At 46.9% G+C, this 14,525-nt stretch overlaps 1 protein-coding gene across 2 annotated transcripts in view; it reads right to left on the bottom strand.

Annotated features, from left to right (window-relative positions):
* CIB4 (calcium and integrin binding family member 4) overlaps positions 1 to 14,525 on the bottom strand; it is a 178,444-nt gene that overhangs the window by 46,701 nt on the left and 117,218 nt on the right. The window contains exon 7 of one of the 2 annotated variants that reach the window (XM_078649973.1): positions 2,129 to 2,187. The exons of the other annotated variant lie outside the window; for it this stretch is intronic. Within the exon in view, the coding sequence (XP_078506099.1) occupies positions 2,129 to 2,187 (59 nt within the window). The remainder of the gene's footprint in view (positions 1 to 2,128; positions 2,188 to 14,525) is intronic. 2 annotated transcript variants of the gene reach the window in all.

Genomic DNA, 14,525 nt, shown 5'->3' with positions numbered 1-14,525 from the left:
CCGCCTCGTCATATTCCAATAACTTACTCCTGAGGGACGTAAGCGTGGTTGTGTCATTGGTAGCATAGAATTGGAGTTTCTGGGTGCAGATATTCATCTCTAGTTGTGCAAGCTCCCTAAGCAATGCCCAGAGCACTCCAGCCTGTTTAGCAGTGCATGCCCCACAAATCACCACAATAAATTCCTCCAAGAGTGTGGAAGGCGATTCAATGGAATGTGCAGTGTGTTCAAAGTAGTCAAATATGACTGCTGTAATCTCGGCTCTGAAGACCTGGGGGAGTATTTACAAGCCTCTTGCGTAGCCGGTGCGTGGCGTTTTGTGATGCACCGGCAGAGCAGTGTGGTTCTCCATATTTACAATGACACGTAAAGCCACCCAGCATGGCTTTTCTTGTCCTTGTAAATATGGCCTTTTTTCATGCAGCACTTTGTGTGAAAGGTGCGTTCCATTAGTGTTGCTGTGGGGTTTTCAAGCAAGACCCATGGATTCTGCCCTATTCCCAGATTTAATACATATCGAAATCCTGTGAATGCGTCAGAATCCAACAACTCCCCCGGGGAGGCGTAAGGAGGTGCAATGAGGAGAAATACATTTTAATTTCCCCTTGTTTTTTCCTCTTTTTAATCATGCTGCACCTTCCTGCACAAAAACAATCACGAGAGGTGATTTCCTCTTTCTATGTGTGCTTGAGAATGCAGCATGATTAAAAAGAGGAAAAAACAAGGAGAAATGAAAATGTATTCCTCCTCATTGCACCTCCTTACGCCTCCCCTGGGGAGGTGTAGGTTTCTGACGCATTCCCAGGATTACAAAACGTAATAAATCTGCACAGCACAGCGCTGCACAGCCAATTGGCTTGCGGCACCATGCTACGCTACTTCGTTATAAATATGGCATTGGGGGGAAGTCTCTAGGAGAAGGTCCTCATGGCAAGATCTGGGGGTGCGGGGGAATCTCTAGCAATACAGGAGCATGATCTGATAGCACTTTGGGGAAGTGTGTGTCATTAGCAGTCCAGGTGACATTATCTGTAATGAGTCTATGTAGTTGTGCAGAGGCTCCCGAGTACAGACGAGGAGTATCGCTGGACCTATCTACGTGCACATCAAGGTTCACATGGAAGTCCCAACCCCATAGCACTGCACCTGGGCCCATAGTCCCAACCAGACTCCAAACCACAGTGAAAAAGTGAGGGTCATACACAGTTGGGCCATAAATGGAGGTTGGAGTCTTAGGGTGCCCCTGTAACGTGTGTGCCAGAATGACAAACCTGCCCTGAGCATCACACAGCACCTTGCGTGTGCGCCATCGCAGCCCTTTTCGGAGAAGAATATCAATGCCTCCTGCATTATTGGAGTAGTGGGAGACATGATCATGACAATCCATCCTGCAAGTAGACAGGAACTACTCGATTCAGTCATGTGTAGTTCCTGCATCATAAAAAGGAAATCTCAGAGCACTCAATGAATCAATGATGATGTTATGGTTGCAGTATCAACTGTCCTTTATTTCAGCAACCAAACACATAATATTGCTGTTTGTCTTTTAAGTTCCTAGCCAAAACGTGCTTTGTCTTTTACTTTACATTTTAAAAGCAGACTTCACAGGGGTAAAATACAAAGATAACGGCATGAAAAGGGATGGGGAGAGGTCAAAGAAGTCAGCGTATGGAGGGATATTATGGTATATCCAGTCCCATCACCAGGGTTCATCGCCCAAGTGGTGCCCTATACATTCCAGTCGATATTTCCAATACTGGAATTAGAAAAAATGTATGCTTGGGGACGAGTAAGAAATAAAAGAGAAAAAGAGATATATAGTGCCAGAGTCTTCTTGACTAATTAGTAAACGTGCAAGCTCACCACTGGTGTCTTAGAACCCAAGACAAGTAGTGGTGAGATGTGTACTACATGCTTCCTTACTTATGTATGGCCACCACATAAAGTGTAAAGTCTGAACTCACCCTCAAAAGTAGTCTCAAACAGTACATCAAAGAAAGTGCTTGGCACAGTATCCAGACAATGAAAGCATAAATCTGCGAAAAGAGGGGAATAACCTATTTTTCTTAATGATCCTCAAATAAATATCAAAAGGTCCATAAAGTAACAACCCTTACGGGTGGCTTACCTAGTATTCCAAAAGATAAATCAAAAGACTTTGTGTAAGTCATCATTGCGTCAATACATCTGTAATCAGAGAAGTAAATGGCAGTATGTAAACTATGGGCCAGTAACTTCCCACTATTAATGCATTGCTGAGAAGCTTATTTTACAACTGAGGAAGAGTGAGTGGCTCTCCCTCCTCCTGAGCACCAACAAACAAGATACATGAACTTACTTACCTTTTGCAAAAATGACTTTGTACCAATATTGTGTTGTGTGCGCCTATTTAGCCCAGCCACCACCTGGTGGTATAGTTCCTGCATCAGGCAAATGTCAATATGATGTCTTTTCAGGTTTCAAGTTCAAGTCGAGTTTGGTGCCTAACATTAAGCGCCCATACATTTCAGGTCAGACACCTAATGGTGGTCAACTAGGATCAGAGGGTGAATGTTTGCGGGCTACATAGTCCACTCAAAGAGCAGATGTACCAATAGCAATTGATGGCTGCGTGACTAGAAAGGATGGAAACACTTTTGTGCAACAAACAACCATCTAAATCTCTACCCCATCCCACTTCAACTCCCACAATGAGCTGAATTCCACTCTCCCTTCCCCCATTTAACAAGACACACCAACAAACCAGAATTATAGAGGGAATTATCTCAGGTGGATGCCACGAGATCTCAGCCTTCTCCCCAGCCAGAAGAGAGCTGGGATGACAGGGAAATGAGAAAACAGGAAGTCGCTGGAGAGCTCGGATGCTGTCCTCATGGTGCCGAGGATGACATAGGACCCATCATGCCCCTATGGGTGCCCACATATCTGCCGGTGATCACCATTGCTGATAGTTCATACAGGGCCAGTGACAAGTTTCTCCTGTGTCCCGTGGCCACTTCACGGAACGGGTACTAAAGTTTGTAGGAAGTAACTAGTCATTATCACTGACGTGGCCATTCCTTGAACCCCCAGGGGAATGTGTGTGTTTAGCAGCAGGAGGACAAAGGCCAGAAGCAAACTTAGTTGCGGCCTTGGGGTCTATGAAGAACTAGGATTTTTGAATGTGAGTGATGCAAAGTTTAGCCAGTTAGAGCAGCAAGCAGCTGGCGCCAACTTTCTGCAGGGTGCGTTTGACAGGTAGGAATTCCCAATGTGCAGCCTGCCTCACCAGTGTGAAGTCTGTGTACAGGGAGATGGTGTTCCCTTAATATTGAATAGGCTAAAAATTCTCTGGCAAGACACAGCCTGATGTCTCTGTCCCTGTAATTCAATTGATATCAGCCTTACCAGAGCCCTAGGAGGAGGGCACCATCTACAATGTATACAGGAGAGAGATTGTCTCCAAACAACACCCTCAGCATGAGGTCAACATAGGTTCCCATCCTGTCCATCGCCATAGATTCAGGGACACCAACAATGCACAGGTTTTTCGGTCGAAGGCGTGTTTCAAGATCTCATTTTTCTTTTGATGATGTCCATTACCTTTTCCATGCAAAAAAGTTATTCCCCAGAGGATGTGTGTGTATCTTCAATGCCTGGTGTGCGGCACTTTAGCTGTCCTATGCGCTCCTCCTGCTTATCCACCTTTTCCTTTAGGCGATCAATTCTATTAGTGAGGAGGTTGATCTTGGAATCAATGGTGTTCAGGCTATGGTGAAGGTCCAGAAACAGGGATTTAATGTCCTGAGCAGCTGTGGCCTCATCATTGTCCTGGGTGCCCAGTACCCAGCCCCCAGGCTCCAAGTCCACCGTGTATATAAGGCACCAAGTTTCAAAAGACAAGTTAGCTTGTTTATTGTCACTTTTGCCTATGGTGAAGGTAAGTGTGCTTCATGGGTTTCCAGTAATGAATGGCATGCAGCAAGGTCACCAAAATGGAGGGGCACTCTCCCGAAAAATCAATAAATGGGGGCATAAGCAGACCCAACCCTTGCAATTCCTATGTGTGGGCCCCATCTTCAGGTCCTGGTCATTGACGATGTCCAACCTGGAGGTGAGAGATCCGCTCAACGCATCTGAAGCAGGAGTGCATGCAACTTGGGTAGAAAATCTTTGGGCACAATCTGTCGTGACATCCAGGGTCCCGACATTCCCCAGGTGTGCCCGCATGGGGGGCATGTGCAGACCCAAAGCCACCTGCATAGTAATACCAGGCCAGATACAGCTTCCTCTGTGCGAGGGACTCAGTGAAGGTGGATGATGAAGGGGGAGACCTCAGAACTGGGGGAACTAACTCCACCACCTTGAGGGCTTCAGTGGGCATGGGGGCCCTGCAAACGCCCTCCCAGCGAACGCTCCTCACCTGGTTTGCCCAGGCTCACCAATCCCCTTCACCAGATGTCAGCCCCAGTCGCGTTGCCTCAGGGTTCAGGCACCACCCTCTCATCTTAGAGGGTGGCAGCACACCCCCAACTCCAGTGCCAGCAGTCCACAGCGCAGCACGCAGGCCACATAGGAGCAAGCGGGGCCCACCACTTGGAAATGCCAGCCTCTGTGGCATGTCCCTCTTGGCCCAGTCAGCCCCGATGCTACAGTTCAGGATCTCCGCGGATCTAATCCCAAAACGGGGGATCAGATCGGGATGGTGGGCAATCAGGGACAGCAGCAGTAAAAAAACTGCACTAGATTCCCTGCTGTCAACAGGAAAAATGAGGAATTATGCTTCCACTTGGCAGAGGCTCACTTTACGGCAGCCATCTAGCTGCCGGGCTCTCTAGTGCCCCCGCCACTTCCACCAGGTTGAAATGCATGAGATCCCTATCACTTCTATGAATGACACCTGGGCTAGCCACACCATGGTAGTGGGAAGGCTGGTTACCCCAGAGCAGTACACAGGACAGGTGTGTAAGGTTAACTCAGGCGCACAGGTAGGATTTTTTCCACCCCATGGCTCTGTTACCCCTAGAGTGGGGAGGGGATCCAGACGAGGGTTATAATTAGTACCCAGGTGCCCATTGACTGCATTCTGGGAAATGAGTTGCCAGGCGCCCTGTGCACCCTGAAAGTTCAGTATTCTGGGGGTACCATCCCCATCAGATGATACAGAGGCCCAGAGGGAAGGGAATGGGGAGGAAAGGCTCCTGGGCTAGAGAATTGTCTCAGGCTATCACCCCATGGCTGGTGGAAAGTAGCGTAGAAGAAGGGTGCCTAACACCCAGGGCTTTTGCCTCACCCTACCCACCACCCCTCCAAGGAAACCTGAGAGGTCAGACAACCCTAGATGGGCTGGTTCTTGACACAAACAGCTGTCAGTGGCCTCTGTTAGTTACTGTCGTTATGGGCAGAGCTTTTCTTAGGTTGGGGACAGACATCTGACCCAAGATGTGGAATGGACCACATAATGTTTTGGCCACTGTGGTACTGCATGCCTACTGGGAATCATGTACAAGCAAATCAAGGTTAGAAGCTGCACAGATGGGATCCACAAGTGAGGAGACGGGTTCCCCAGGGTTCAGTTCAGTGGTTCAGGAAACTGCAGACAGAGGGATCCAAATGAGTTCAGGTGGGCAGAGAACTGTCAAGGGCCTCTGCAGTAAAGGGCTATTTTCCATGTTCTATTGCCTATGCAGGGAAGCCCATTAAGGTATTGATTAGTCTCCCCTGGCATTTGGCTGGAGGGAATTATGTTGGACTTTGCCCTCTCGGCAGGGTCACCCTCGAAACTTTTGCCTTCGCCTTTCCAATTTTCCTCAATTTGTTATGTTGGCATTAGGACTCTGGGCACTGTACCAGTGCTAACCAGAGCTAAAGTGCCCGTGCTCTCTCCCTAAAGTATGGTAACATTGGCTTGACCCCTATTGGCATATTTAATTTAGTTATAGTTCCCTAGTAAATTGATATACCATATACCTGGGGCATGTATATTAAATGCTACGAATGGGCCTGTAGCACTTTTTCTGCTACCTACCGAAGTAGCCCTTTAAACATGTCTCAAGTCTGCCAATGCAGCCTCCCTGGAGCTTTAAACTGTCAATTTGACTTTTCAAAGTAACCCCTTTGCCAAGCCTAAAACCCCTGGCTTAATATATATGTAGATTACCCCAAATGTTGGCCCTAAACAGCCCATATGGCAGGGTGAATTGTAAGCAAAATGTTGGACATGTACTTTTAAGTTTTACATGTCTTGGTAGGGATCAACTCACAAATTTGTTTTTCACTGCATTGAGTCATACCCCTCCCATAGGTTATCTTATTATATGTAGTAAGTGCTAACTTTGATAGGGAGCATGTGAGAAAGACAAGTTTGGTGTCTGAGGAATTCCAATTTAAAATCCTCTTTAATGGTAAAGTCAGAGTTTTAAAAATGCCTCTTTCTTTTTTTTACATAGGCATTTTTGTGCCCCAACCATTTGGTGCCTGCAACCTGTCCATGCTTCACAAAACTAGGCATGAGTGTCAGTTGGCCGTTCTGTATTCCTCCATAACAGCATCACAATAAAGGGTCTACATGTTGGCAGGATGGGCCATCATGAACATGATCGTGGGCTGCACTGCCACACTTGCACTTCAAAGGCACTGGCTTAGCTCGCACACAAAGGACTTCACACTGACATATTGTGCACCCAGACAGACTAGGGCAGGGAGATTGGAAATTCCAGACACCTCTGTAGGTGTAATTCCAGAAGCTTCTCCCACTTCAAAGTGGACACAAGGAATACATATTGGACCCTTAGACTCACTCTTCAGATCACTTGTGAAATGTGGAAGACTAACAAGAAGGACTGCTCTGCTGCATGAAGGACTGCTCTGCTGCATGAAGGACTGCTCGGCTGTCCTGCTGCTTGAGTAGGAAGTACTGGACCTCCGCCTCGAACCCATGACCACCAGAGTGACTTGATCGTCTAGGTAGCTGGTATCCTATTCTGGAGCTACAGGGACACAACAAGCTCTAACACCCTTGAACCCTGCAACTCTGTCTTCTGTGAGTCATGACACCTCAAGTGGTGCCTCCCCAGTCCTAGAACCTTTGAAGTGGGACTAAAGGTGCTTGCCAGCCCAGCTGTGATCCCCCTCAGAACCATCGCAGCATGATGCAAACTGACACAGGACATCGGTTTGCAGACCTTGCAGCTCCTTACTGGAACCAATGCTGCCAGATGCAACTCGAGGCGGACTTCGCCTTGCGGCCCTTACAGGTCTTCATCAGAACTGACGCAGCACAGGATTCCACATCACACCTTGGGACCGCTGCTGCATGGCGCAATGCATCAAAGACATAAGATAAGCTGGTCCCTATATCCAGCCTCTGCTCAATCGCGGTGGGCCTGACCTTGTGACTTTGTCTTGGTCTGGCACTCCCAGATCACCACAGTTGCTGCATTGTGCTTTTTAGCACTGTTTTTACCTAAACCTTTACAATTGCAGTCTTCGCACACAGGAAGTACGTGAACGAGCACGGGCACGGAGCAGATTGCGGGGGGGGGGGCAGCAGCAGGAGAGCCGCTGGATTACTGGCACTGAAGCCTGTGCAGCCGCGGCAGGCAGTGGGAGTAAATGCAGGGCAGTGACGTGGGGAGGGGGAGGGGCAGGGTGGGGGGTAGTAATGTATGGATTATGGAGTTTTACAGGTAAGTGAACATTTAAATAAATAAAATGAATTTCGTTGCGTGCGCTGCATCGCATTTTGGGATGCAGTGTGTCTTTGCCGCCATTTAAGGAGCACATCCAGAGCCAGAGTAGAAGCTGCGTGGGGCCGCCGTACTAGGAGCCACGGTACTGGGATTAAGCCGTGAGAGCGTCTTCCCCAACAACAAAACACCAGTAAGCACGCCGCCCAGACATTTAACGCAGCAGCTGAGCAGTGCAGAGTAGTGCAGTGCAGGAGCGGGAATGGGAGCAGGAGCGGAGGACGCGATGAAACGCTGACGGCTAGCGGACGCTGGCTGGTAGGTAGGCGGTTGTTAATCACCCCCGCATATCCCGCATTTCTGTACCTCCCCTGTACCCCTGCGCACCTGCAGTTCGAGAAACCTCAATATTAAAGTAGTCTGCCAGCGGCCGCGGCCACAGCTGCGTCTGCTCTTTCAACCTTTGGCTGGAGTTTTCTACTGACTCCCTGTTGCTCTCTGTCGCTCACTTTCTGGCATTGAGTGACAAGTGCTGCGACGAGAGACACCGGTAGAACTGTTGTGAACCGGTTTTCAAATTCAATTTAGTCCCTGGCATTATTTGGTGGAATTGGCAGAACTTGGCGGTACTTTTACATCTTAAGTCAACATTTCAACACCTTAGGCGAATTCAGCGAAAGTCACCCCCTCAACGGCAAGGCGGTATGGTCTACAAAAGGCTACGGTCCAGTACTATTCATATGAAAAAAGTGGGTACAGCACGAGCATCAGTTAACTACAAGAGTACCTGTACATTGTCTCAAGCTGGAGCGTCAGTTCCGATAGAGAAATCTTTAATAACAAATTTCTTTTTACCTATAATGACATCGGCAACTACAATAACTACAGATTTCGTAAACTAGTCTTACCAAGAGGATCAGTCAAAGCAATTCGCAATTACAGTTAAAGGAAAAGCTGGCGTTATAAGTGAGGACCTAGCCTACAAAGCCCTTCCATCTAAGGAAGCAGCTCCCCAAAATGCTCAATCGTCAGATCTTTTGAAAATGTACGATCCCACAACCTCCCATGAGCATAAAGAGCCTGAGAATCTTTCGCATATCAAAGACCTTCCAGGGATATTCTCCAAAACGAAAATAAAGGAGGGCCCGGGTCAAGTCGCACCAACAGATTTTACTCTATGGGATCTTAATCTTATCTCACCCACTCATCTTGACTTTAAGAATGCTCAAAAGCAATTTGTCCGTATATTATCCAGCACAATTTGCTATAGCCAGATCAAAATTTCTCTCTATCTTCTGAGTTCCCGTCGTTTATTATGCCGCAATTAGCACCCAGTCAAGAACCTGTATCTAACACTATTCTGTCTCTACAGAGAATTATGGACTCAATATTAAATCTTCTGGAAAAGAATTTGGAAAACTCGGATCAGATCTTGGAAACTCAAACCGGAATCCTTCAATATCTCGTAGACAAAAAAAGGAAAAAATAATTGGTTCAATCAAATCTACCAGTTCAAACGTCACACATGCAAGCTCTTAGCTCACAGCAAGATGTGGGCAGAAGAGAGAACTGTCATGTAAATGCTGCGGTCCCCTGTATTTCGCCAACGCAAGAAAAGGGGGAAAAGCAGAAGGGAAATCAGATGGAAATGTTCCAAATACCAAAAAATCAAAAAACAAACCCCTCAAATGGTGATGAAATGTATTCTCTTCGAAAACTATTTAAAGAACCAGGTCCAGGAAAAGATAAGGGGAATGCTATTCAAAACTCCATATCTTTCTTTCCGATCTTCGTAGTAAAAAAACAAAAAAACAGGTCTCTCCCCTTCTCGACCAACTGAAAGGAGAGGCTTAGGGGAAGTATCTCCTCAGAATAAATCAATTCCTCTGGAACTCGTAAGAATGACCCAAAAAAAGGAGAAACATAAGTCCGGGGAAAAGAATAAGCCAAAACTGTTAAAGAAAAGAGCAAAACGGAGAATATCTAAAAGAGCTTTGCGAAAAAATCGTCAACCCCGCACTCAAACAGCTCGTGACGACACCCACTCACGCCGCTGGACACACACTGGACCCCATCTTCTCCGCAAGCCCCCACGTCACCTTCAACCACACCACCGAACCCCACTGCACCGACCACATATGCGTCCACTTCACCTTCCAGAAATTCACCACACACCACCGCACCCAACAGCTGCCACGCCGTTGCTGGAGCAAGGTCACCAAGGACCAACTGACCCCAACCCTCGCGCTGAGACCACCCGCCGACCCCACTGACCCCGACACCGCCGCCATCAACCTCAAACAGTGGATCAACGACTGCGCGGACACCCTCGCCCCACTCAAGAACTCCACCACCAACCACACCAACAAGAAAGCCGCATGGTTCACCGAAGACCTCTGGACCTCCAAGCGTACCTGTCGGAAGCTGAAAAAAGATGGCTCCACGACGGAACGCCAGACAGCTACACAGCCCACAAGAAAGCCACCCGCAGACACCACCAACTCATCAGGACCGCCAAGAGGACCGCCTTCAAAGACCGCCTAGACAACAACGTACACAACACCAAAGAGCTCTTCATCATCGTAAAAGAACTCTCCAACCCCAGCTCCAACACCAACGACATTCCCCCATCGCAAGACCTGTGCGACTCACTGGCCACCTTCTTTCACCGGAAGATCACCGACAGCCACGACAGCTTCAACTCCGACACCCCCACCGCCGAGACCACCACCAATGCGACCACCACCCACTCCGGACGCCTGACCACATGGTCCAACGTCAGCGACGAAGACACCATCAAGACCATGAACTCCATCCACTCCGGAGCCCTATCCGACCCGTGCCCCCACCACGTCTTCAACAAAGCCAGCACAGCCATCGCACCCTATCTCTGGAAAACAATCAACACCTCCTTCGAGACAGCAACCTTCCTGGAGAGCTGGAAGCATGCCGAGATCAGCGCCCTACTGAAGAAACCCAAGGCGGACCCCAAGGACCTCAGGAACTTCCGGCCCATCTCTATGCTACCTTTCCCAGCGAAAGTCATGGAGAAGATTGTCAACAGACAGCTGACCCGATACCTCGAAGACGACAACATCCTGGACCCATCGGAGTCCGTCTTCCGTAGCAACCACAGCACCGAGACCGCCCTCATCGCCGCCACTGACGACATCAGGATCCTGATGGACAAGGAGAAACAGCCGCCCTCATCCTTCCGGACCTATCAGCAGCCTTTGACACAGTCTGCCACCGCACCGTAATAGCACGCCTCCACGATGCCGGAATCCAAGAGAAGGCCCTGGCCTGGACCACATCCTTCCTCTCCGGCAGAACCCAGAGCGTCCGCCTCCCACCTTTCCGCTTCAAGACCACCGAGATCATCTGCGGCGTCCCACAGGCATCTTCCATCAGCCCAACGCTCTTCAATATCTACATGACACCACTCGCCCACGTCGCACGACAACACAACCTCAACATCATCTCCTACGCCGACGACACCCAGCTGATCATATCCCTCACCGAAGACCCCCACACCGCCAAAACCAACCTCCACAGAGGAATGAAGGCTGTCGCCGAATGGATGAAGGACAGCAGGTTGAAATTGAACTCAGACAAGACGGAGGTCCTCATCCTCGGCCACACCCCATCAGCCTGGGACAACTCCTGGTGGCCAACAGCGCTAGGAACAGCCCCAGAACCCACTGACCACGCACGCAACCTGGGGATCATCCTCGACTCCGCCCTCTCCATGACCAAGCAAGTCAACGCCGTCTCCGCGTCCTGCTTCAACACCCTCCGAATGCTGTGCAGGATCTTCAAATGGATCCCCTACGACACAAGAAAAACCGTCACCCAGGCCCTCGTCACCAGCAGACTGGACTACAGGAACGCCCTCTATGCAGGAACATCAACCAAGTTCCTGAGACGGCTGCAACGCATCCAGAACGCCTCGGCACGACTGATCCTCGATGTCCCCCGACGCAGCCACATCACACCCCACCTGAGAGGCCTGCACTGGCTCCCCGTCAACAAGAGGATCACCTTCAAACTCCTTATCCACGCACACAAAGCCATACACAACACCGGACCAGCATACCTCAACGACCGACTCAGCTTCTACACCCCCTCCCGCAGCCTCCGCTCCGCCAGCCTTGCCCTCACCACAGTTTCCCGCATCCGGGAAACAACTGCAGGCGGCAGATCCTTTTCCTACCTCGCTGCCAAGACCTGGAACATTCTCCCTACCAATCTACGACAGACCCAAGACCTGCTGGCCTTCAGAAGACTCCTCAAGACCTGGCTCTTCGGTCAGTAGCAGCCCTCCCACCCCCCTAGCGCCTTGAGACCCTCACGGGTATGTAGTGCACTCTACAAATGTACTGATTGTTTGATTGATAGTAGTAGCACCAGCATCCATCTGCGTCAGGCATTGCGGTGGCAATGCCATGACGAGGATCTGCAGGGCATGGAAGATCACAGCTACATCTCACTGTTGTGCAGCCGTGGCAAACATTCTTTCCGCCTGCATCTGCTCCAAGCTCTCCATCATTCTCCTTATGTGTCCAAACTCACGGATGACATCGCTGGGGCCACTCTCTAGACAGTTGTTCTTAGCTCAGAGTCATGACTCCAGCTATGTCAGCCATTGCTTGTTGTTGAGCAAGGAGTGGACAGTGGGTGTCCATTAGGGACTGTGAGTGGACCCTGATGGGACTTATAAACCCATGTATGGCATCTAGTTTGGCTGCCCTGAGGTCAAACCCTACCCGCAGCTGGTCAGACATCTCCTCCAGGCACCCACGGCGTTGGAAGGGCATGTGTTGGTCGTGGGGGTCCTGGAGACAGCCGTGCTGGTGGGTACTTTCTGCTGTGTGGTCTGTGCAGGGGGCGGGGTCTCATGGATGCAGCTGGGCTGCCCTGCTCCTGGAGGTGTGGTGCCCGAGCTGTTGGAGTGCATCGGTGTAGATGTTGGGGAGGTCCTTTTCAACGGTAGGGAGACAAAATATCGAAATTAAAATATCGATATACAATAATATCGATGTTTTAATTTCGATGGTATAGAATATCGATGTGCAATAATATCGATGGACAGAATATCGATTTTAAGGTATCTATGTTACTAATATCGAAATTTTGTTTAGTGTTATGTATTTTATTATGTATTTTATATGTTTGTTAAACATGTTTTTTAATGTATGTTTAGAAATTAGTAATTTTGTTTACATTTTGCATTTTAGTATCAGAGCGGGTTGTGGGTTTATAGGGGAATAGGGTGGGAAGTAATTTAATTATAATTAATTAATTATTATCTTTTTAACATATTTTTGATTCATAATTAATTGTTAATAATGAATTGGTAATTAATTATTATTATTTAGTTAATTACATTAATTTGAGTTAATGTAGTAATATTTTTTGTTATTGTTAATTAATAATTAATTGGTAATTAATTATTATTAAGTGATTAAATGATAATTACATTTTTTATGTGATTTATTTTTGTGTAGTGAGTTGTGTGTTTATAGGGGAATAGGGTGTGAAATAATAAAATTAAATTAATTAAAGAGATTGTATTTATTTATTGGTATTTATTAATAATTAATTGTTAATTAATTAATTGGTAATTAATTTAAAATTATTTTATAATGTTAATTATAAATAATGTATTAATAAATATTGTTTATTCCTGTAAATATCTTGTTAATTAATTATTAATTGGTAATTAATATTTGTCAATTAGTTAATTTATAATTACATCAATTTAATAATATTAATTGTTATTAATTGATTCATTGATATTTATATTAATTGTGTTTTTTTGTATGTGTAGTGTGTTGTGTGTTAAAGGGGGAGTAGCGTGGGAAGTAATTTTTACCCCCACGCTATCCAACGCTTTCCCTACTGTTGCACCCTGTGGAGTGGGAATAGTAATTTTTACCCCTACGCTATTCAACGTTTTCCCTACTGTTGCACTCTCTGGAGTGGGAATAGTAATTATTACCCCCACGCTATCCAATGCTTTCCCTACTGTTGCACCCTTTGGAGTGGGAATAGTAATTTTTACCCCTACGCTATCCAACGCTTTCCCTACTGTTGCACCCTTTGGAGTGGGAATATTCATTTTTTCCCCTACGCTATCCAATGCTTTCCCTACTGTTGCACCCTTTGGAGTGGGAATAGTCATTTTTCCCCTACCCTATCCAACGCTTTCCCTACTGTTGCACCCTGTGGAATGGGAATAGTAATTGTTCCCCTACGCTATCCAACGCTTTCACTACTGATGCAATATGTGGAGTAAGTATATATATTAATTTATATGTAGAGTTTTTAATTTATTTTAAATGTATATGTATTAGTTATTATTTTTTTAAATATGTTTTAATGTTTATATCTAAAATTTGTTAAATTCCATGTATTTTTAAATTATTTTTACATTATTAATAATACATTTAAAAAAACGATATTTTTAACTTCGATATTTTTGTACTACGATATTTTTTTCCGATATTTTTGTACTTACCTTTATGTAGATAGAACTTCGATATTTTTGATGTCGATATTTTGCTTCGATATTTTTGTATGTCTATATTCTGTCTGTCGAAATTATGTCATAGATCCCTCTTCAACATCAGTGCTGAGTTGTTGCGTCTGCTCTGCAGGAGGTGTTGATTCTCCCTCTACAATGTGAAGGGGAAATGCAGATTGACATTGTGTTCACATGTGTGTTCAACCATTGTACAAGTTTACTGTCAGACTGCATGACAATGTACATTGTGACTGTTTATGAGGAGACACCTATTTGAAGCGGTACACTAGGCATTTCTACACCATCAGGGATGTGAGGTTGTACTTGTACAT

This window comes from Lissotriton helveticus, chromosome 6 (assembly GCF_964261635.1).
Source record: "Lissotriton helveticus chromosome 6, aLisHel1.1, whole genome shotgun sequence".
Taxonomy (NCBI): domain Eukaryota; kingdom Metazoa; phylum Chordata; class Amphibia; order Caudata; family Salamandridae; genus Lissotriton; species Lissotriton helveticus.
This window is presented reverse-complemented; position numbering and strand designations above follow the sequence as displayed.